The sequence below is a fragment of the Dendropsophus ebraccatus genome, chromosome 3 (genome assembly GCF_027789765.1).
Source record: "Dendropsophus ebraccatus isolate aDenEbr1 chromosome 3, aDenEbr1.pat, whole genome shotgun sequence".
In the NCBI taxonomy this organism is placed as follows: Eukaryota; Metazoa; Chordata; class Amphibia; order Anura; family Hylidae; genus Dendropsophus; species Dendropsophus ebraccatus.
The window spans coordinates 192,834,508-192,857,478 of NC_091456.1; the positions used below are offsets into that span (position 1 = coordinate 192,834,508).

At 45.2% G+C, this 22,971-nt stretch overlaps 1 protein-coding gene across 1 annotated transcript in view; it reads left to right on the forward strand.

Moving 5' to 3' along the window:
* The first annotated feature begins 1,414 nt into the window (after positions 1 to 1,414).
* The window catches only part of LOC138786840 (zinc finger protein 585A-like), a 36,629-nt gene continuing 15,072 nt past the window's right edge, over positions 1,415 to 22,971 (forward strand). Inside the window, exons 1-3 of the mRNA XM_069963909.1 lie at positions 1,415 to 1,477; positions 3,107 to 3,215; positions 9,541 to 11,163. Of these exons, the coding sequence (XP_069820010.1) occupies positions 3,113 to 3,215; positions 9,541 to 11,163 (1,726 nt within the window). The 5' untranslated portion in view covers positions 1,415 to 1,477; positions 3,107 to 3,112. The remainder of the gene's footprint in view (positions 1,478 to 3,106; positions 3,216 to 9,540; positions 11,164 to 22,971) is intronic.

The following is a 22,971-nucleotide window of genomic DNA, read 5'->3' on the forward strand; positions in this document are numbered from 1 at the left end:
CATGCACATTACACACATACAGCTCAGCTACATGTACATTACACACATACAGCTCAGCTACATGTACATTACACACATACAGCTCAGCTACATGTACATTACACACATACAGCTCTGCTACATGTACATTACACACATATACAGCTCAGCTACATGTATATTACACATATACAGCTCAGCTACATGTACATTACACATATATACAGCTCAGCTACATGTACATTACACACATATACAGCTCAGCTACATGTACAGTACACACATACAGCTCAGCTACATGTACATTACACATATACAGCTCAGCTACATGTATATTACACACATACAGCTCAGCTACATGTACATTACACATATACAGCTCAGCTACATGTACATTACACATATACAGCTCAGCTACATGTACATTACACATACAGCTCAGCTACATGTACATTACACACATATACAGCTCAGCTACATGTACATTACACACATACAGCTCAGCTACATGTACATTACACACATACAGCTCAGCTACATGTACATTACACACATATACTGCTCAGCTACATGTACATTACACATATACAGCTCAACTACATGTACATTACACACATACAGCTCAGCTACATGTACATTACACACATACAGCTCAGCTACATGTACATTACACATATATAGCTCAGCTACATGTACATTACACACATATACAGCTCAGCTACATGTACATTACACACATACAGCTCAGCTACATGTACATTACACACATACAGCTCAGCTACATGTACATTACACACACATACAGCTCAGCTACATGTACATTACACACATACAGCTCAGCTACATGTACATTACACACATATACAGCTCAGCTACATGTACATTACACATATACAGCTCAGCTACATGCACATTACACATATACAGCTCAGCTACATGTACATTACACACATACAGCTCAGCTACATGTACATTACACACATACAGCTCAGCTACATGTACATTACACACATACAGCTCAGCTACATGTACATTACACACATACAGCTCAGCTACATGTACATTACACACATACAGCTCAGCTACATGTACATTACACACATATACAGCTCAGCTACATGTACATTACACACATACAGCTCAGCTACATGTACATTACACACATACAGCTCAGCTACATGTACATTACACACATACAGCTCAGCTACATGTACATCACACACATACAGCTCAGCTACATGTACATCACACACATACAGCTCAGCTACATGTACATTACACACATACAGCTCAGCTACATGTACATTACACACGTACAGCTCAGCTACATGTACATCCAGCACAGCAGAGTCCTGCATACACTCAGCAGCAGCCCCTGATCATGTGACTCCTCCTCCTCCATGTGACTGATCACATGACTGTGACATCACGGCAGGTCCTGTGGATCTATGGGCAGAAGTTACGGTCGCGTCTAAATCCAAGTGAATCTACTTACCTGGTACATTTAATCACTTGGAAATAGCTTATTCAGTGTGAGAATGTGGGATAATGGACGGCATAGTGGGTCTATGTACCTGTTACATTACTCTTAGATTTAGCTGGGCAGAGGTGGGTTATGTGGGCAGGTAATGTATTAGTCGGGCAGTGGAGGGTAATGTGGGCAGGTTCACACTGCGTTTTGAGCATCCGTTTAACGCATCCGTTTTTTGCAAAAAACCGCATGAAAAACGGATTGCAAAAAACGGATTCATTTGTGTGCATCTGTTTTTCAATTGACTTCCATTATAAAAAAAACGGATCCGTTTTTTTTGATGGACCAAAAAACATTGCTGACCCTATTTTTCTGGACGTTAAAAAAACGTATCTGTTAAACGGATGCTGAAAACGCAGTGTGAACCTAGCCATAGCAGTAGTGTTACTTACATAAGCTTTACAGAATGTGACATCTTTAGGTGTTTAGAAGGTCAGCGCCGTATTGTAATGGCTTCACTGAATATACAAAATATCACATCCTTAACAGATGGATTCCCGTAATGCCACAACTTTTCCTTCTTAGGAGGCGGTAGTACATTCCGTTATTAGGGTCTGTGTACGGAAGATGTGCTACGGGCTGAATGCAGAACTCCCAGTATCAGGTATCATTATTAGGGATGAGGATCGGCTAACAGCTTCTCAGACTGCTGGCTTTGAAGTCTGTGCCAGTCCTTCCCAGGTGCTGGGAACAGCTGGATCCAGTCCTAAGAAACTGGTAGATTTTTCCCAGGACTGGATCCAGCTTTTCCTGGCACCCAGAGCGGAGCAGCACGGAGCGGCTCAGATTTAAAAGCCAGCAGTGTGAGAAGCTGCCAGCCAATCCTCACGAAGTGTTTCACTTTGTTCTTAGGGTAGCTTCACACGTACCGGATTCGCAGCGTGAAATAGAGTTTGCAGCGAAATCTGCTGCAAATCTTGGTACTGTCACGTCAATGAGGTTACATATCTGGAGCCGAATTTTCTTTCCACTGCGAGTATTTCACAGCCCCTTTAACCCCCCTCCCGGAGCCCACAGCATATATTACCTGCTCGACCCCGCGGCTGCATGTGAGGCTCCCATCGGTCCGGCTCAGCAAATCAGTGCACGGGCCCGCGGCAGTCACTGATTGGCTGAGCGGGACTGACGGAAGCCGGGAGTCTCACATGCAGCCGCTGCGAGTATGTAACCCCACTGAAGTGACAGTACCAGGATTCGCAGCGGATTTTGCTGCAAACTCACAGCGTGAAATCCGTTGCTAATCCGGTATGTGTGAAGCCACCCTTACTGTAAAGTTTCTCATCCCTAATTATTATATGCTAGGAGTTCCGGAGTTTCAGAGTTCCCGGCATCACAATGATACATGATGCCGGGAACTCTGATCTCGGTTCTGTAGCACATCATCCTTATTTACAGACTGTGCATGGAAGGTGGGAATAAGCCCGGAGTGTTACAGCTTCATTGTTGGGACATGTATAATACTGCGGCCGCCATGTTTGTGTCTCTTACATCTATCTCACTCGGAAGCTTCTTCCTCCTCCTCCCCCTCCTATCTACATAGACTTCTATGGAAAGCATGTAACGTGACCCCTAAGTGAGCTTGTCTTGTCTTTTAAGGTATATATGGCGGACTATTTCTCAATGGAGGAGCGGAATTCTGTAGAAGGACACAAGGATCAGTACAAGGATGTGATGCTGGAGGATCAGCAGCCCCTCCCATCAGCAGGTAATACACATCACTATATACACACCTGCGGCTCTTGATAAATGGAGCGGAGTGGCCACTGGGGGAAAATCTGAGATTAGATACGATTGAAATACCGCTGGTCACGAACACGACAACTCTGGCCGTTACCTGACAAGAGGGTGGGGAAAAGAACAAAGGGGAAAGGGCAAGAGGTCGGGGAATTCGGAGAGTTCGGGAATCAGGGTTCCTCATGCTTTTATGCCCCGCTCACAGGCTATAACTCTAAAATCAATCGGCACCTGGCGTCTTCCACACACCTAGACACGCACTTTGCCACAAAGACTCCCTGTTTGCTAGCCAACACAAATACAAAACTTTGCTATGTCAGGACCCACTAGCTGTTGTCATACATGTAACCCACCGTCCGCTGCCAGACTCCCAAGCATAAGGTGCATACACAATACTTTGCTGCCACCAGCCTGTCTGTTACCCCAATATTTACGAGCAAGCGAGCGCTTTCAGGTCATCGCTGACTTGCTCCTTGTTCCCCGCTCGGTGTCTGTGTTATTACATGCACAGACATTGAGTGGGGAGGAGCAGGGGACAACAGAGGGAGCGAGTGCAGCAGTGGCGGTGGCCCCGAGCTGGGGATGCTGCCGCGGCTGTGAAAGCACCCCCTCTTCCTCAGCCTCCCCCTCTATCTTGCCTGTGAGGACCTCTGATAAGCTACTGATCCAGGATGTTGACTTCTGGCTCCCAGGCTCTTTCTTCAGGACCAAAATCCTTCTAGTTTACCAGAAAGAACCGTCTTCCCTCTAACCGTTTTCATGGCCAGAAGTCATTGACAGCGTAGATGTCAGATGAGACTGTTTGCGGAGGAGGAGAGATGGGCTTTCTCGAGAAACAGTTAAGGACCACCGGTTTTAGGAGAGAGATGTGGAAGGTGTTTGGGATTCGCATGGTGGGAGGCAGACGGAGCTTGTAGGTAACTGGGTTGATGCATCTCCATCCATGAATGGTCTAAGAAACCGTGGGCACAATTTGTAAGTCAGAATCTTCAGTCGCACCTACTTGGCAGGTAACCAGACTTTGTCACTGGGAGAGAAGCTTACGACAGGTCTCCTCTTCTTGTCATCCTGAGACTTCATCCGACCAGTGGCATGTATTGGTGTGTCTGTTTCCATATGGACACAAAATCTTTGACCAGCTCGTCCAAGGCAGGTATATCAGAAGATGTTGGGAGAGGCAATGAAGGGCAATGATGTTGACCGTAGACAACAAAAAATGGTGAATTGCCAGTAGAACTCGATTGTTGTATAAGAACTCTGCCCAGGGAAGGAGACCAGTTGTCCTGGCAAGCGGAAACAAAATGACGGAGATAATTTCCTAGAACTTGGTTGACTTTCCAGTTGGTCTCACTTAGAGCTAGGATTAGAGAGCACGGCAAAACCCGGAAACTAATTGAGGTCCCTTGTCAGAAATTATATGTAGAGACAGGCCATTTAAGTGAAAAATATGCTGGAGGAAAAGGCCGTCCAGACAAGGAGCAGAAGGCAGACCAGGAAGAAGCACAAGATGGGAAATTTTGGAGAACCAGTCCGTAACCACCTAGATGACAGTGTTACCTGCAGAAGGAGAAAGGTTGATAAGTCCATGGCAATATGTGCTCAAGGATGATCTGGAATGGGCAAAGGCTGAAGTAGACCCACTGGCTTAAGGCGGGAGGTCTTGTTTTGGGCACAGATGGAGCAAGAGGCCACAAAGTCCTTTATGTCCTTGGAAAGACTGTAGTGTCCAGAGATCAATTGTCCGGTCTTATCTACTCCTGGATGTCCGGCGATCAAGGAGGAATGACCTTATTTTAGAATTCTTCTAACGATCGCTGGGCGCATAAAGGTCTTGTCAGGAGGGAGATCTTGAAGAACTGAGGTGGCCCTTGGATCAGATATTCAGGTGGTATGATGTGGCGAGAAGCGTCCATCTGGCAAAGAACAATCAGAGGCTCGAGAGAGGAGAGGGTGTCCGCTTTCACATTCCTCTCTGCTGGTTGAAAGTGTATGACAAAATTGAACCGAGAGAAAAAGAGGGACCACCTGGCCTGCCAGGGATTAAGTCGCTGGGCCGACTGAAGATAAAGGAGATTCTTGTGGTCCGTGAAAATGTTAATTGGATGCTTCGCCCTTTCCAGGAGATGACGCCACTCTCTTTATAACCTGACAAGTCCTTCTGGGTAAGGACGGCCCCAGCCCGCAGCGAAGAGGCATTTACCTCCAAGAAAAATTGCCTAGTGGGGTCTGGGCGAGACAGAACAGGAGCTGACGCAAAGGCAGACTTCAAATTGGTGAACGCTTGCCCTGCTTCGACCAGCCACTGCTTTGGGTTAGCAGCTATTTTGGTCAGGGCCACAATCTGCAACACCAAGGGTGGAATAGTGGAGAATGAATTGGACATAACAGTTGGCAAAGCCCAAGAACTGCTGTATTGCTCGTAGTCCAATGGGGTATAGCCACTGAAGAACCGCCAAAAGTTTCACAGGATCCATCTTCAGACCACGGTCTGAGATGATGTAGCCAAGAAAGGGGAGGCTGGACTGATGGAACATGCACTTCCTCCGTAGATCAGGATGTCGTCCAGATAGACAATGACCGGTGTAGCGGAGGTCCCAAAAGATGTCATTCACAAATTCCTGGAATACTGCTGAAATGGAGATCCGGTGTCAGGTCCAAGTATTTGTGTTGAGGGCCACAGGGACCAAAAGAACGGCGCTGGACGGCTTCAATATTCAGTAGGTACAATGTCACACTTTATTGGTCTCATGTGCAACGCGTTTCTGGGCAAGATACCCCTTTGTCAAGTAAGAAAGACATACTTAGGCTGGAAGACTGCTGAGGCATTGCACAAGCCAAAGGACATGACCAGATACTCGAAGTGCCCCTCCTCGGTGTTGAAGGAAGTCATGGAAGGAGTGAACCATCCTTCTTCTGGACGAAGAGGACCCGAAACTGGCTGGAGAGGAGAACTTACAGATGAAGCCCTTCTGCAGATTCTCCTTGGTATAAGCAGATATGGCTTCAGTTTCTAGAAAACCGAGAGCAGGTACACTCTTCCACGAGGGGGCATAGCGCCTGGAAGAATTTCTATGGGGCAATTGTATGGCCAGTGAGGTGGTAAGGGGTAACGCAAGATCTCTCCGACCCTCCAGTGCAGGCTAGGGGCATGGAGCTGCAACCATGGGACCCACCTGTAGGGTTAATGGTTTGGTTTGGACCTTGACGACATTGCGTAGGAACTTGCTGGTGACTGAGGAAATGCTCCTCACCAGCGAGTTCTCTCCTCAGGAGTTAGGCAATTTGTCTCTACCTGCTCCTCAGTCGTTGACGGAGACCCACGAGTGGGCGGCTTCTGGAAAGCTGGTGCAGCCGGAATGTGAGGCAAGGACGGTGCAGCTTGTGTTCTCGTCTGAGATCCTCCTCTCTCTCGAAGCACCGGACATTGATCCGAGTGGCCAGAAGAATCGCCCTTATTCAAGGAGGTCACTCAATTGTAAAAGTCCTTATTGAAGGTGGCTACTAGGGCAGTATTATTCCATTTGAGTTCAGCTGGCAGGGTTCAGTATTGTACTCCATATTCTCCAACGGATGAGTTCCGTTGGCATAGACTGAGGAGGGCGGTCTCCACGGATGAGTCTCGAGCTGCCTCCTTGAACACACACCGGAACTCCGATAGGAAGGCATGGAGATTAGCAGTGATGGGTTCAACCCGATCTCACAGTGAAATTGCCCAGGCCAAAGCCTTCCCTTGGAGCCCTTTGTGGTGAATTGGTTGGCCATGAACGTGATTTGCATGGTGCATTGTGACACGAAACCTCTGCACATCACCATTAGACGGCAATGCCAGGTGTAGATTTGTCCGTAAGGGAGGTGCTATTGGCACTGGAGGTGATGGAGGCACTGGTGGAGCCTGTTTAGCCAAAACAAGCTGATGTAACATGGTGGGCATTTGCTTTGACTGCTGTGCAATCTGCTGAGTCTGCTGGGCGACTACTCAGGAGATCTTGTGGGCATCCATGTTTGAAGCCTACTATAATGACTGGAGTTGGAAATCCACCGAACCACCTCTAACAATAGCGTAGACCTCACCAGGGAGCGGAGGGGGGGGCTAAGGGGCTGCTGGTCTTCACTGAGGCTCGCCACAAGGTGGGTTGGATTTGCTGTGGCAGGTGACCCCCTCGCTTGGCTTGCTAGCTGAAGCGACGAGGTGTAGCTATGTGGTGTGCCCCCGTGAGGTGTTATATCGGAGGACGGCCGGTCACTTGCTAGGTGTTGTAGTGTGACGCCACTCCGGTGGTGGATGGGCGAGATACAGCCGAACCTTATTATGTTGTCACGTGACGCCAGTGCCAGGTGGGCACACAGGTGTGATGGCACGCCTGCTTTTAGTGGATAAGGCCGGATGTACCCTTTTCCCCTGTGGTCAGTGTCCTGCCGGGTTGCTACCGGGTTCCTTGAGATAATGTCACGGATGATATAGTCACAGATGGCCAGAGTGGTGTAATGACCCTCCCGGATGTAATGACCCTCCCGCCATCCACAGAAAGGGAAAGTGTCCCAAGGTTGCGGTGTATATGCTGTGCAGGTGGTAGTGAATAATCACAGACTCTGAGATAACGCTGAGTTGGTTTACTACCTGTAAATGTGCAGCAGGTAATACAGAAGGACTTCAATATACACTTGACAAAGTTCCAATACAGACTTGCACATAAGAAAACCAGATCTGTGAGATAAGTGCAGTGTAGGAGATAGTTGTGTCGGTAGAGTTGTGCTGAGATAGAGTAGCAGAGAGGAGGATGCCGTGAGAGTCTCAACCCATGTAGAAATGTGCTGTGCCGGGATTTCGGAGGATACAATAGAAGAATACTTGTAGTAGAAGAAGAAGAACACCTGTGCCTGTGTTTTGACCTGTACTTTAGTCTCCACACCACCTTATGCCCACTAGTGTTGGCTGAACCGTACTAATGGGTGACACAGGTCCCAGACCTTATTACCTGGTCTGAGCGGAATGCTGAGGGTTCCCTGCTGACATCCGCGCTGCGAGATGGAGTTCATAGGCTTACTGCAACTTTGCTCCACCCGGATCAGTTCTTAGATCTGTGGCTTTTTAGTGGATACTGTCCTGCTCTGTGGCTTCTCCTTGTACACGGCGTGGGTTGAAGTTATATGTTGGCTGGTCCTCTCCTAAGAGGTTTAACATTGCATAGTGCTTTGTGTGGGTACGGAAGGGAAAGTTGGTGAGAGTGTGCTGTCCCGCGTCCTACCTATGCGGGGCACTGGCTAAGACTGAACTTCGGGGACCTGGCAGAGGGCCAGGGCCTGGACAAGACTGCTGTGGAGAGCTATCTTGTTTACATCTTTTCTCCACACTGTCCCGAACAGAAAGCTCTTGCTCCTCCTCCACCCAAGGGACTAACTTCCTCTACAGCGTGTAGGGTGCGCTGTGATTGGGTGAAAAGAGTGCAACAGAAGAATAGAGAGAAGAGTTGATAGGAGAGAAGAAAGCAGAAATCCTACTGGTTCAGAGATTCTGGTACATTTAAACGCAACAACCCTTTGCAATCCTTCAGCTGTGCCGCTTCCATACATCAATACAAAATATAGCGACATCTAGTGGTCAACTCTTAATACTACTTTTACTATACTAGGACCACAAAAAGTACAGACTTTTGCGAAGGGTGTGAATAATAGTAACACCCCTAGTGAGACATCACAGCTAGAGATACCTAAGCAGAAACACAGCAGGATTTACAGCTGAAATTGGGGCAGCAGTCACCGACAGAGACTTTAGGCGGCAGGAACCACAGGCTTAGCTGGGACCACACTCTGGGAAGCATGCAAAGGCTACAACGCTGCACATTACTTACAGCAAGCGGAATAGATGAGGTGTGTAGTGCTGGGAACATGCTGCTGTCACCATAAGGGCCCTTGCACACCACGGAAATCGCACGGATAACTTGCTGCAGATTCCATGCGCGCTCCCACTTGAACATCTGGCCGTCCCATAGGCTTCATTCTAGGCTCAGGCAGTTCAGCCGTCCGACCAAAGAATTGACATGTTACTTCTTTGGCCAGACGACGGAATTGGCCTGACCATAGAATGGCGCCTATGGGACCGGCGAAACTTGAAGTGGGATCGCGGGGGGGGGGGGGGGGGGGGGGTGGGGCGGTGAGGTACAAGAGACGGAGTCTGCGGCAAGTTATCTGTTTCATGATGTCACATTCTGCACAAGATGTCACACAAACATCTACAGATAAATATATGACACATTTCCCAGGTTATTACTCAGACGTAATCTCTTTTCTATTGGCAGATGAGTGTCCCCGGAGATCAGAGGGAAATCCTATCACCCAGGATACATATGCAGAACCTTCTATTCCCCCAGATCTACCCCCAGCCCCTCACAGCAAAGATCTGCCGTCTCATCCTGTTATACACGTCCTGGCTACTGATCCACCAGAGATTAACCACAATAAGGAGAAGAGATTTTCATGCCAAGAATGTGAGAGATTTTTTAAACAAAAAACACATCTCATGCAACATCAAAAAACTCACACAAGAGACAAAGCAGTTTGTTCAGAATGTGGGAAATGTTTTGCTTTCAAATCAAAGCTTACTTTACATGAAAGAAGTCATACGGGAGAGAAGCCATTTTCATGTTCAGAATGTGGAAAATGTTTTGCTTTCAAATCAAAGCTTACTTTACATGAAAGAACCCATACGGGAATGAAGCCATTTTCATGTTCAGAATGTGGAAAATGTTTTATTGATAAATCAAATTTATCTACACATGAAAGAACTCATACAGGAGAGAAGCCATTTTCATGTTCAGAATGTGGAAAATGTTTTACTCAGAAAAAAACACTTATTAAACATGAAAGAACTCATACAGGAGAGAAGCCATTTTCATGTTCAGAATGTGGAAAATGTTTTACTTGGAAAGCAAAATTGTTTATTCATCAAAGAATTCACACAGGGGAGAAGCCATTTTCATGTACAGAATGTGGAAAATGTTTTATTGAGAAATCACAACTTATTCAACATGAAAGAACTCATACAGGATTGAAGCCATATTCATGTTCAAAATGTGGAAAATTTTTTACTCAAAAAGCATCCCTCGCTTTACATGAAAGAAGTCACACAGGGGAGAAGCCATTTTCATGTTCAGAATGTGGAAAATGTTTTACTCAGAAAAAAACACTTATTAAACATGAAAGAACTCATACAGGAGAGAAGCCATTTTCATGTTCAGAATGTGGAAAATGTTTTAATCAAAAACCAAATTTGTTTACGCATCAAAGAATTCACACAGGGGAGAAGCCATTTTCATGTACAGAATGTGGAAAATGTTTTATTGAGAAATCAAGACTTATTCAACATGAAAGAACTCATACAGGATTGAAGCCATATTCATGTTTAAAATGTGGAAAATTTTTTACTCAAAAAGCATACCTCGCTTTACATGAAAGAAGTCACACAGGGGAGAAGCCATTTTCATGTTCAGAATGTGGAAAATGTTTTAATCGAAAAGCACAGCTCGCTTTACATGAAAGAAGTCACACAGGGGAGAAGCCATTTTCATGTTCAGAATGTGGAAAATGTTTTAATCAAAAACCAAATTTGTTTAAGCATCAAAGAATTCACACAGGGGAGAAGCCATTTTCATGTTCAGAATGTGGAAAATGTTTTAATGTTAAATCAACGCTCATTAAACACGAATTAACTCATACGGGAGAGAAGCCATTTTCATGTTCAGAATGTGGAAAATTTTTTACATTTAAATCAAACCTCACTCTACATGAAAAAACACATACGGGAGAGAAGCCATATTCATGTTCAGAATGTAGAAAATGTTTTACTGATAAATCGTCGCTCAATAAACACGAAAGAACTCATACAGGAGAGAAGCCATTTTCATGTTCAGAATGTGGAAAATGTTTTACTTTTAAATACCTGCTTACTTTACATGAAAGAACTCATACAGGAGAGAAGCCATTTTCATGTTCAGAATGTGGAAAATGTTTTAATTTTAAATACCTGCTCACTTTACACGAAAGAACTCATACAGGAGAGAAGCCATTTTCATGTTCAGAATGTAAAAAATGTTTTGCTTGGAAAAGACAGCTCACTGTACATGAAAGAACTCATACAGGATTATAGCCATATTCATGTTCAAAATGTGGAAAATGTTTTACTCAAAAAGCACACCTCACTTTACATGAAAGAACTCATACAGGACAGAAGCCATTTTCATGTTTAGAATGTGGAAAATGTTTTTCTGATAAATCAAAACTTATTAGACATGAAAGAGTTCTCACAGGAGAGAAGCCATATTTACGTTTAGAATGTGGAAAATGTTTTACGCGGAAATATCAAGTTGTTAAACATCAAAAGATTCACTCCGGGGAGAAGCCAATTTAGAGCGCTCAATGATCACTCATGCGCCTGTTGCAAAAAAGCATTTTTCATGTTCAGAATGTGAAAAATGTTTTACTGAGAAAGCAAAGCTCTTTGTACATGAAAGAACTCATACGGGTGAGAAGCCATTTTCATGTTCAGAATGTGGAAAATGTTTTACACAGAAACCTAATCTTATTACTCATAAAAAGATTCACTTAAGAGAGAAGCCAATTCAGAGCGCTCAATGATCACTCACACGTCTGTTATAAAAAAGCAAATATAATCCAGATACCACAGCTGTGTATTCCCCATGTGTATAGGAGATCTGGCGGTAATACAGATATCATATACCGCAGCTCCAAACTTGTTACTGATTGTTAATAAAATCTCATGTGGATATATACGGTTATGATGTTGTCACTGCTCCTCATCAAGACCCAAGACTAGTGCTGAGCGATCATGGCAGAATGATTGGGTGCAGCAATGTTATCCGAACCTAAACAGCGTCTGATTCCCCGCGGCTGCAGAAGTTGTATATACCGCCCTAGAGAGTCCTGGGAAACCTGGATACAGCCGTATTCCCCCTTCACACTTCAGGAATATCTGTCTGGATTTCCTGACTGTAAAAAGTGACATGGATGTGTGAATGGGGCTGGACTGTTTCAGAGCGTTTCATAAGGTTCTAGGAACAGGCCCGCTTCTGCCATGAGGCGGAATGAGTATTCCGCCTCAGGCGGCAGATTCTGCGTCCCTGCAGGGGGCGGCAAGATCCTCACCGCTGTCATTTTAGTTAAGTTTAACTTAGCTAAAATGACAGCAGCAGTCACAGCCTCACCGCACATCCTGCCGCCCACGTTCCCCGGCATCCCCACGTACTGCCGGGTTCTCCGTCCTACGTTGCCCAGCAGCCTTCTCCCTCATTGGTCGCGTGCGTGTGCCGCAACCGTCCGCTGCGGCGCTACGCATCCGCGGTCACCAGGTACCAGCAGTGTTGCCCTGTGCTCCGGTATGTTCCGGGGAGCGGGTGCGCAGTGGTGCAGTGTGTAGCGGCGTGAGGGGTGTGTGTGGAGTGGTGTGGAGCGCCGTGTGTGGGGAGGGTGTAGTGTTGTGTAGTGCCGAGCGGGGGGGGGGGGCTGGGGTTGTTTGCAATCAACGCACGGTGGGCTGGGGGCGGCGGCAGCCCGGGTTTGCCTCAGGCGGCAGAAAGCCTGGGAACGGCCCTGTCTAGGAATTTTATGCTTAAATATTTGCGAACCTGCCAAACCAAACTTTTGAAAACTTTGAGTCACCGGTAGAGATAAGTATTTTAAGGCTGTCAGAAATCACTACCCCTGGGGGTGTGGCCAGCAGCCGCAGAGGAGAGATGCGTTTCCAACAAGCTCCTGCCTGTCCTCGATTATACTGACAACTGACAACCTGCATCTATTCCCTTTCTCCCGACAAGACATCCCTGAGAGCTTGGTGACTACTCAGCCATCATGCACTGCCGCTCTACACCGAAACCTAGGATCCCCGAGGTGGTTTTCTCTCTGGACTCGGCACAACAAGATGACACTGACTACAGTTAGATACAGCTGAAAAAAACGGCAGGGTTAGGAAATCCCTGTCACTGCTCCACTTCAGCACCGGTCAAAAGACGCATACCTCATGTACCGTATCTTGAGGGGTGGGGGGGTTGTGTCGGCCGCCACGATACATTGCAGTGTCCCAGAACAGGCTATGTGTCTATCATTTTATACCAACTTCTTTATTGTGGTCATTTGTGTTCTGGAAAAGTATGGTCCACTGCAACTGTATATTATGTCACCCCTTCAGTATTCAGGTCTGCCATTGTATTCATTTCTCATGTCTATTCAGTCTTATATATATATTTTAATGGTGTGGTAATGCAAAGGCTTGGTGTCACATGACTGTTCCCCCCATTACTGTGCCCCCGTAGCCCCAATAGCCATCGAGCTTTGGCTGGGGATGCCGTGTGACTTCCTGTCCTTCCTCAGTCTTCTCTCTACCATCGAGGGAGAAGAGTGTGTTGCCCTGTTGCCTTCTAAAAGTCTTCTTTCCACCTTCAGGGAAGAAGAGTGTATTGTCCTGTGCTCTGCTGCAACAGTCCATTGGCTGTGTTCTCGTTCTCAAGCCTCAAGATTCTCATTTATCCTAAAGATCTGGGTGTTGTTCTCCTCATCATCTCATCTACAGCAAGTATTCTTCTCAGTTCTATTCCGCCCAGCATCTCATCTCCAAGATCACTACTACTCCCATCCAGGGTTTTTTTTTTTTTTTTATACAAAAAGAACCATATTGAGGCTAGTTTACAAATTAAAAACAGATACTTTATTGTAAAATAACACCATACAAAAATACTTGCAATAATAGAATAGACCAGCAGATGGCAGTATACAAACAAACGAGTAAATTGGTAAATACTCTTATTATTATAACATCTGGGGTGGTGTTAACTATACTTTTAAACTCCTTATATATAGGATAGTATGTATAATGTCACCGTCGTCCACATTGGGACTAGTAGTGCCGGCTTACTAACCCCAAAATACATTAACATCAAGTAGTCCTGAACACTCACCCATCTCTTGTTTGTTGTGTATCTGCCACCAAGCACCCCTCAACGACGTTTCGCGTTGGTTTCGCTTCCTCAGGAGGGTATAGGATCACTACTACTCCCATCCAGGGGCAGATTAACTTCACCATAGGCCCCGGGCTGTTCACCAGGCCTGGCCTCCCCACCCCACTGTAACTATGGCAGCACTATCCTGGCCTTCATTGTACAGGATAGATAATGTCATGATGTCCTGATTTGTGCAAAATTGCCATGAAAAAACTGTGATTTTTTTTTTGCAAATCATGGCGGAAGTGTAGCCAGGAGACAGTACACCACTGAAAGTATAAGTCTTTTTGGGTGGTCATGGGGCCCCCAGGAGCTCAGGGCCCCGGGCTGCTGCCTGGAACGCCCCTATTATAATCCACTACTGCTCCCATCATTCAGTCTGCTATCAGCACAGCCTATTGCAGCATCACCCATTACTCTGCCTTATTCAAGATTGCCTTATACCCTGTTGCATCCGGAGAGACTGTTGCTACCAGTTACTATTGTCACAATAAATATACAACTACTGTTGTTTCTGAACCTTGGCATTGGTGTATTCATTGGTGCCCTGACTAAGGACAACGAAGAATTGATGCCCAGCCTCCGCTTGGTCGGGAGCCCGGATTCCAGCTGCTATCCCTCGTGCCCAAACCGTGACTACCATCTAGCTAGCAGCTGCCCCGGTTCCTGCCTAGCACTACAAACTCTCAGCGGAGCGGCCCTGTGGGTACGGCAACATGGCACCCAGAAGCTGTCATTATGCAGCTCCCCGTCCTGATTCTCCTGTAGCTCCAGAGGCTCCCCGTCCTTATTCTCCTGTAGCTCCAGAGGTTTCTCGTCCTGATTCTCCTGTAGCTCCAGAGGCTCCCCGTCCTGATTCTCCTGGAGCTCCAGAGGCTCCCCGTCCTGATTCTCCTGTAGCTCCAGAGGTTTCCCGTCCTGATTCTCCTGTAGCTCCAGAGGTTTCTCGTCCTGATTCTCCTGTAGCTCCAGAGGTTTCTCGTCCTGATTCTCCTGTAGCTCCAGAGGTTTCCCCAGCCAGGTCTTTTATTGATCAGAGACCCTCTGCTTTTGACTCTGTGTCGGTCACTACCACTAAAGCAGCTTCTCTCTCCCCTGCTGCTCCTACGTTTATTAGCAGCAGTGATCTTCATGGTGTCGGCACTTCTCACCCACTACCTACATCACCTACACAAGATTGCTTATCACCCTCTACTGCTACATGGCATAATATCTTGTCTACATCAGCTTTAAACCATACACCTTACCTATTTCACCTCCTACTGCCGCGGCATTCATGCCTAAGGCCAGGTTCACACTGCGTTTTTGCAATCGGTTTTGCAAAAAAAAATGGTTGAAAAAAACGGATGCATTTGTGTGCATCCGTTTTTCCATTGACTTCAATTGTAAAAATTAAAAAAACAAAAAAACAGATCAGTTTTTTTTAACAGACACAAAAACGTAGCACATCTCTCCGGTGACAATCGCCACTCGATTCGCCCGCCGTCCGCCTCTCCGTCGCTGCCGTCCGCCATCCAGCGATGTCTCTGACTTCCGGGTCCAGGGGATGGAAAAGGCTGCCAGTGCGCTTGCGCACCGGCAGCCTTTTCATTGGCTAGAGCGCATCACATGGCTTCCAGCAAGCTCAGCCAATCAGGGCTGAGCAAGCTGGAAGCCATGTGATGCGCTCCAGCCAATGAAAAGGCTGCAGGTGCGCATGTGCACCAGCAGCCTTTTCATCCCCATTCACTTTGCATGAAGACGCCGAGGAGGAAGAAGACCCGGACCACCCCCGGCTCTGACGTCGTCGTCACCAGATGCCGCCCCGGAGAAGAGGACCGTGACGATCGTAATAGGTAATGTATACATTCCTTAACTTCCGGGGTGGGGGGTCGGGGGTCCGAAAGTGGGGGAAGGGGGCCAGGCCGGGTATTTAACCACATTACAAAGTTATATAACTTTGTAATGTGTGTTAAATGAGCAAAAAAAATTTTTTGTGGGAGTTGTCCTTTAAGTCTTTGCGGCCACATCAGAACACTATGGCCACAAATATCATCCGGCCGGGATGATCTGTGCAGAGACCGGCTGTTCCGTGACCCGGCCGGGTCACGGAACGGCCGGTCGTTCATGTAGTGTGAACATAGCCTAAGTGTGCAAATAAAGAACTGGTCGTAGACTGGGCTTGGAGGGTCCCTAGACCTAGACATCTCCCAATGAACACCCGAATGGACTTTATCACATGTGTTCATTTTCTGCATTTCTGGAAGCGACTAGGAAGATGGAGGGTTTCCCGGAAGACTACCAGAGGATATCCGTGTTCTCGGACTTATCTCCGGGAACTTTACAATGGCGTAGATCTTTCGCCGCTTTTACTAAACTGTGGAGAGATAACCATATCTTGTACAAATGGTCTTCTTCCACACATCTTGTCGTGTTTAAAGTGACTAAACCATCAGGCCCTGGCTGAAGCACAGGAGGCGGGCCGACCCACCCCCAGTGGGAGGAAACCCCTGCCCCTCTATAATACGGATCCATTGATTTTAATATAGCCGTGTCATAGAGGGCCGGGGGGGTGGGGGGTCCTCCCACTGGGGGTAGGTTGGCCCGCCTCCTGTGCTTCAGCCAGGGCCTGATGGTACAGTCACTTTAAAGGGAACGCCACTTACAAGTTCTCTAACCCGGAGGAAGGGATGCAGCTATGCTATGCTATTAGACGGCTTCCACTACTAAGTCTATAAAGTAAAGAAATAAAGACAAGACACAAGTGGCAAAATTTTTTTTTATTCAAATAAAAACACCCCCACACCCCTCATTGACCATTTTATAAAAAAAAACACTAAACAACCGCTGGTCATCGACGTAGTCCATGGAATCCGACGTAATCCCCAGGATGCCGATATCTCAAAAACAAAATGGGGGAAACACACAAAAAACACACAAACAGGAGCACAACACCCATCATTGTGAGCGGTGTTGTGCTCCTTACAGTATGCAGCATCTTTACAGATCGCTGCTTACAGTCTGGCCCCCAAGGGGTTAAGGGAGGATGTATTGCATCCCCCTTAACCCCTTGGGGGCCAGACTGATGTCAGACTGCACCCATCCCAGCAAGGAAGGGGTTAACTGACCCCCCCTTCCCTGCTGGGATGGGTGCAGTGCTGGGGAGAGCTCTATACTCACCCCGATGTTGTCTCTTCGCTGGTCCGCAGCACAATGAAGTCACTGTGCTGCGGACCGGCTCTTTATATGTGCGCTGAGCCGAACAGCCAATCAGCTGAGCGCACATATAATTCTAAATGTTTCTTCTAATAATGCTATTGTGATAACATAAATTAAAACATCAAATGTTGTTTCTAATTAAGTAAAGTGATGATTAGTACAGAATGCTCTATTACCGGCAATATTAATTAACGGCTTATGGAGCTTCCTGTACTAATTATTTAATTAATAAAACACATTTTTGTTTTAATAAAATCAGTTTCGTTGTTCGATAATTTAATTCTAACGAATCCATCATTGTGCAATTAAATATACTGTCTAAAAATAAATATATATATATATATAAATATACATTTATATAACTATTTATTTTAACAGTATATTTAATTGCACAATGATGGATTCGTTAGAATTAAATTATCGAACAACGAAAGGGACTTTATTACAAAGAAAATGTGTTTTATTAATTTAATATATTAACTATTAGAGGCATCGGCATTCGGCATCATTGCCGGCTATTTTTGAAGTACTCCGTACGGACCGCCTGTCAATCCACGGCCGCATGTCCAGCCGCAAACAATGGTCTTGTTCATTTTTTACGGGTCCGTTTACGATAGGGCCGTAGATTCATACATAGTGTGCACTGTGCAGCCGTATATCCTATACTTTCCAGCGTACGCATGAACCGGAAAAATCCGGCTGATGATTTACCGCCCGCAATACAGCCGCACAGATACATAGTGTGAACATAGCCCTACTGTGTACACATACAGCTTAGCTACATGTACATTACACATATACAGCTCAGCTACGTGTACATTACACATATACAGCTCAGCTACATGTACATTACACATATACAGCTCAGCTACGTGTACATTACACACATATACAGCTCAGCTACGTGTACATTACACACATATACAGCTCAGCTACGTGTACATTACACACATATACAGCTCAGCTACGTGTACATTACACACATATACAGCTCAGCTACGTGTACATTACACACATATACAGCTCAGCTACGTGTACATTACACACATATACAGCTCAGCTACGTGTACATTACACATATACAGCTCAGCTACGTGTACATTACACATATACAGCTCAGCTACGTGTACATTACACATATACAGCTCAGCTACATGTACATTACACATATACAGCTCAGCTACATGTACATTACACATATACAGCTCAGCTACATGTACATTACACATATACAGCTCAGCTACATGTACATTACACATATACAGCTCAGCTACATGTACATTACACATACACAGCTCAGCTACATGTACATTACACATACACAGCTCAGCTACATGTACATTACACACATATACAGCTCAGCTACATGTACATTACACATATACAGCTCAGCTACATGTACATTACACACATATACAGCTCAGCTACATGTACATTACACACATACAGCTCAGCTACATGTACATTACACACATATACAGCTCAGCTACATGTACAGTACACATATACAGCTCAGCTACATGTAAATTACACATATACAGCTCAGCTACATTACACATATACAGCTTAGCTACATGTACATTACACACATACAGCTCAGCTACATGTACATTACACACATACAGCTCAGCTACATGTACATTACACATATACAGCTCAGCTACATGTACATTACACATATACAGCTTAGCTACATGTACATTACACATATACAGCTCAGCTACATGTACATTACACATATACAGCGTAGATAATGAGTTTCTTCTGGAAGTTGTGTTAAGAGGAAGTGGGGGCTGGCACAGAATAGGAATGTGTGTAGGATGGGGATGTTGTTCCTGAGATTCCAGATAGAAGTTACTGTGTTTAGCTCAGTGTTTCGGCGACATCAGTGCGGCACAGACCTGCTCTCCTTGCTGTGTGAATTATCCCCTGATGATTGCTGGTAAAGCGGGAAACACGTAGGGACATTGTACAAGAAGAGAGCAGATTGCTGAAGAGTCCTGAGCGCCCAACTGAGTGGTGAGAAATACAGAGGAAGAAGGGAACACGCTCCGGATCTGACACTGTGCTCTGTGAGTAATAGCTTTATATATCCTACCCAGCTGTCTATGGTGCCTTATAGGTGGGAGATTGCTGCAGGCATATATATCACACATACAGCTCAGCTACATGTACATTACACACTTATACAGCTCAGCTACATGTACATTACACATACACAGCTCAGCTACATGTACATTACACACATATACAGCTTAGCTACATGTACATTACACATATACAGCTCAGCTACATGTACATTACACATATACAGCTCAGCTACATGTACATTACACATATACAGCTCAGCTACATGTACATTACACACATACAGCTCAGCTACATGTACATTACACACATACAGCTCAGCTACATGTACATTACACACATACAGCTCAGCTACATGTACATTACACACATACAGCTCAGCTACATGTACATTACACACATATACAGCTCAGCTACATGTACATTACACACATACAGCTCAGCTACATGTACATTACACATACAGCTCAGCTACATGTACATTACACACATACAGCTCAGCTACATGTACATTACACACATACAGCTCAGCTACATGTACATTACACACATACAGCTCAGCTACATGTACATTACACACATATACAGCTCAGCTACATGTACATTACACACATATACAGCTCAGCTACATGTACATTACACACATATACAGCTCAGCTACATGTACATTACACATATACAGCTCAGCTACATGTACATTACACATATACAGCTCAGCTACATGTACATTACACATATATACAGCTCAGCTACATGTACATTACACACATACAGCTCAGCTACATGTACATTACACATATACAGCTCAGCTACATGTACATTACACATATACAGCTCAGCTACATGTAAATTACACACATATACAGCTCAGCTACATGTACATTACACACATACAGCTCAGCTACATGTACATTACACATATACAGCTCAGCTACATGTACATTACACATATACAGCTCAGCTACATGTACATTACATATATACAGCTCAGCTACATGTACATTACACACATACAGCTCAGCTACATGTACATTACACATATACAGCTCAGCTACATGTACATTACACATACAGCTCAGCTACATGTACATTACACATATACAGCTCAGCTACATGTACATTACACATATACAGCTCAGCTACATGTACATTACACACATATACAGCTCAGCTACATGTACATTACACATATACAGCTCAGCTACATGTACATTACACACATACAGCTCAGCTACATGTACATTACATATATATACAGCTCAGCTACATGTACATTACACACATACAGCTCAGCTACATGTACATTACACATACACAGCTCAGCTACATGTACATTACACATATACAGCTCAGCTACATGTACATTACACATATATACAGCTCAGCTACATGTACATTACACATATACAGCTCAGCTACATGTACATTACACACATACAGCTCAGCTACATGTACATTACACATATACAGCTCAGCTACATGTACATTACACATATACAGCTCAGCTACATGTACATTACACATATACAGCTCAGCTACATGTACATTACACACATACAGCTCAGCTACATGTACATTACACATATATACAGCTCAGCTACATGTACATTACACATATATACAGCTCAGCTACATGTACATTACACACATACAACTCAGCTACATGTACATTACACACATACAGCTCAGCTACATGTACATTACACATATACAGCTCAGCTACATGTACATTACACACATACAGCTCAGCTACATGTACATTACAGGATAATTTTTTACTCACCGTAAATTTTCTTTCCTGTAGTCCGAAGCAGCAGCACAAATGGGGAAGATCCTATCTTCCTGCAATGGTAGGACAGATGGTACTAATAAAAGATTGATTAGGAGCCCTATAAGAAGGCCATACAGACCCCTCCTCCTTGTGTCAATTCTAACGACAAAAAAAAAATTAAAATTCATAATAAAATCTTAGTTAATAAGGCATTAAAACAATCAAGGTACGCTGCATAAATAGTTTGTTTAAATCAGGGCGGGAAGTCTGTGCTGCTGCTTCGGACTACAGGAAAGAAAATTTACGGTGAGTAAAAAATTATCCTTTCCCTATACGTCCTCAGCAGCAGCACAAATGGGGATATAGCAAGCTATGAAAACAGACTAGGGAGGGCCATTACATTACAGAAGACAGAATGGCTGAGCCAAAAACTGGTTGACTCGTGAATATCTAGTCTATAGTGCTTGACTAAGGTAATGACGGACGACCATGAGGCAGTCCTGCATATTTGTTCCAAGGGTACAGATCTTTTTTCAGCCCATGTGGATGATATTGCCCTCGTTGAATATGCCTTGATTGCACCAGGTACCTGTAATCCAGCTTCTTGGTAGCATATGGAGATGACTTCCCTTATCCATCTGGACAGAGAAGCTTTGGATGACTCGCATCCTTTGTTTTTCCCTGCAAAGGATAAAAACAAGTGGTTAGATTTCCTGAAGGAGTTTGCCCGTTCAATATACATGCTCCAAGCCCTTCCCACATCTAAGGGATGAAGCTCCTTCTCTCCCGTGTTGGCAGGAGTAATGGATTGTAACAATGGAGATGTGGAAGAGACTCACCCACCAGGCTTCAAACATCTTCTTTACCTTCAGGTAGGTTCTGTAGGCAGTTGTGGCTCTGGACTGCAGAAGAGTGGTCACCACTTTGACAGCATATCAATTCCCACCTTGTTGACGGCAGTCAAGCTTCGGACAAGCCTGCCCTCTTGAGTTATTAACTGAGGGTATACAGAAGCCTCCAGAGTATTCCTATGGAATTAGCGCCATAAGAGGCCATCATGAAACCCGAGACTTGCTACTTGCAAGATTTTTAGACTCTGCCCACACCTGGCAGGGACGCTGGGGGTAATCTCTGCTACTCTGTGTCAGTAGCTGGGGAGACTGGGAGAGTTCCCAGAATATTCTTAGGCAGGGGGCTCACCATTGTGAACCATGCCCTCTTGGGTCAATAGGGGCAAATGAGGCTGACCAAGGCCCAACCTTGTCTGAGATTCTGCAAGACTCTGGGCTTTATAGGAGTGAGGAAAAAAGGTTTTCCAATTTGAACCTTCAATAAGAATAGGTCTATCCTCCATGCGATTTACCAGAAAGCTTCTGGTCCAGAGACCGTTCTTCCGACAGGATTACATCGCAGCATAGATTGCCAGCAGACAAAATGCCCCTGCCTCCAGTAGTAATGCTACTGATTTAGTGCCCCTAAAAAGATCGATATGCGCCATCCTAGATGCGGTTTTGATCCTATAGTGATAGCTTACCATAGATTGATGTGCTGGAGTGGACTAGTATTCCCTTCATATGTTGGATGCCAGCAACATCTCTAATGGGGATTAAGGCTCCTTTGCTCGTTGCTCCTGCATACAAGCGCCCCACTGTATGCTTGATACA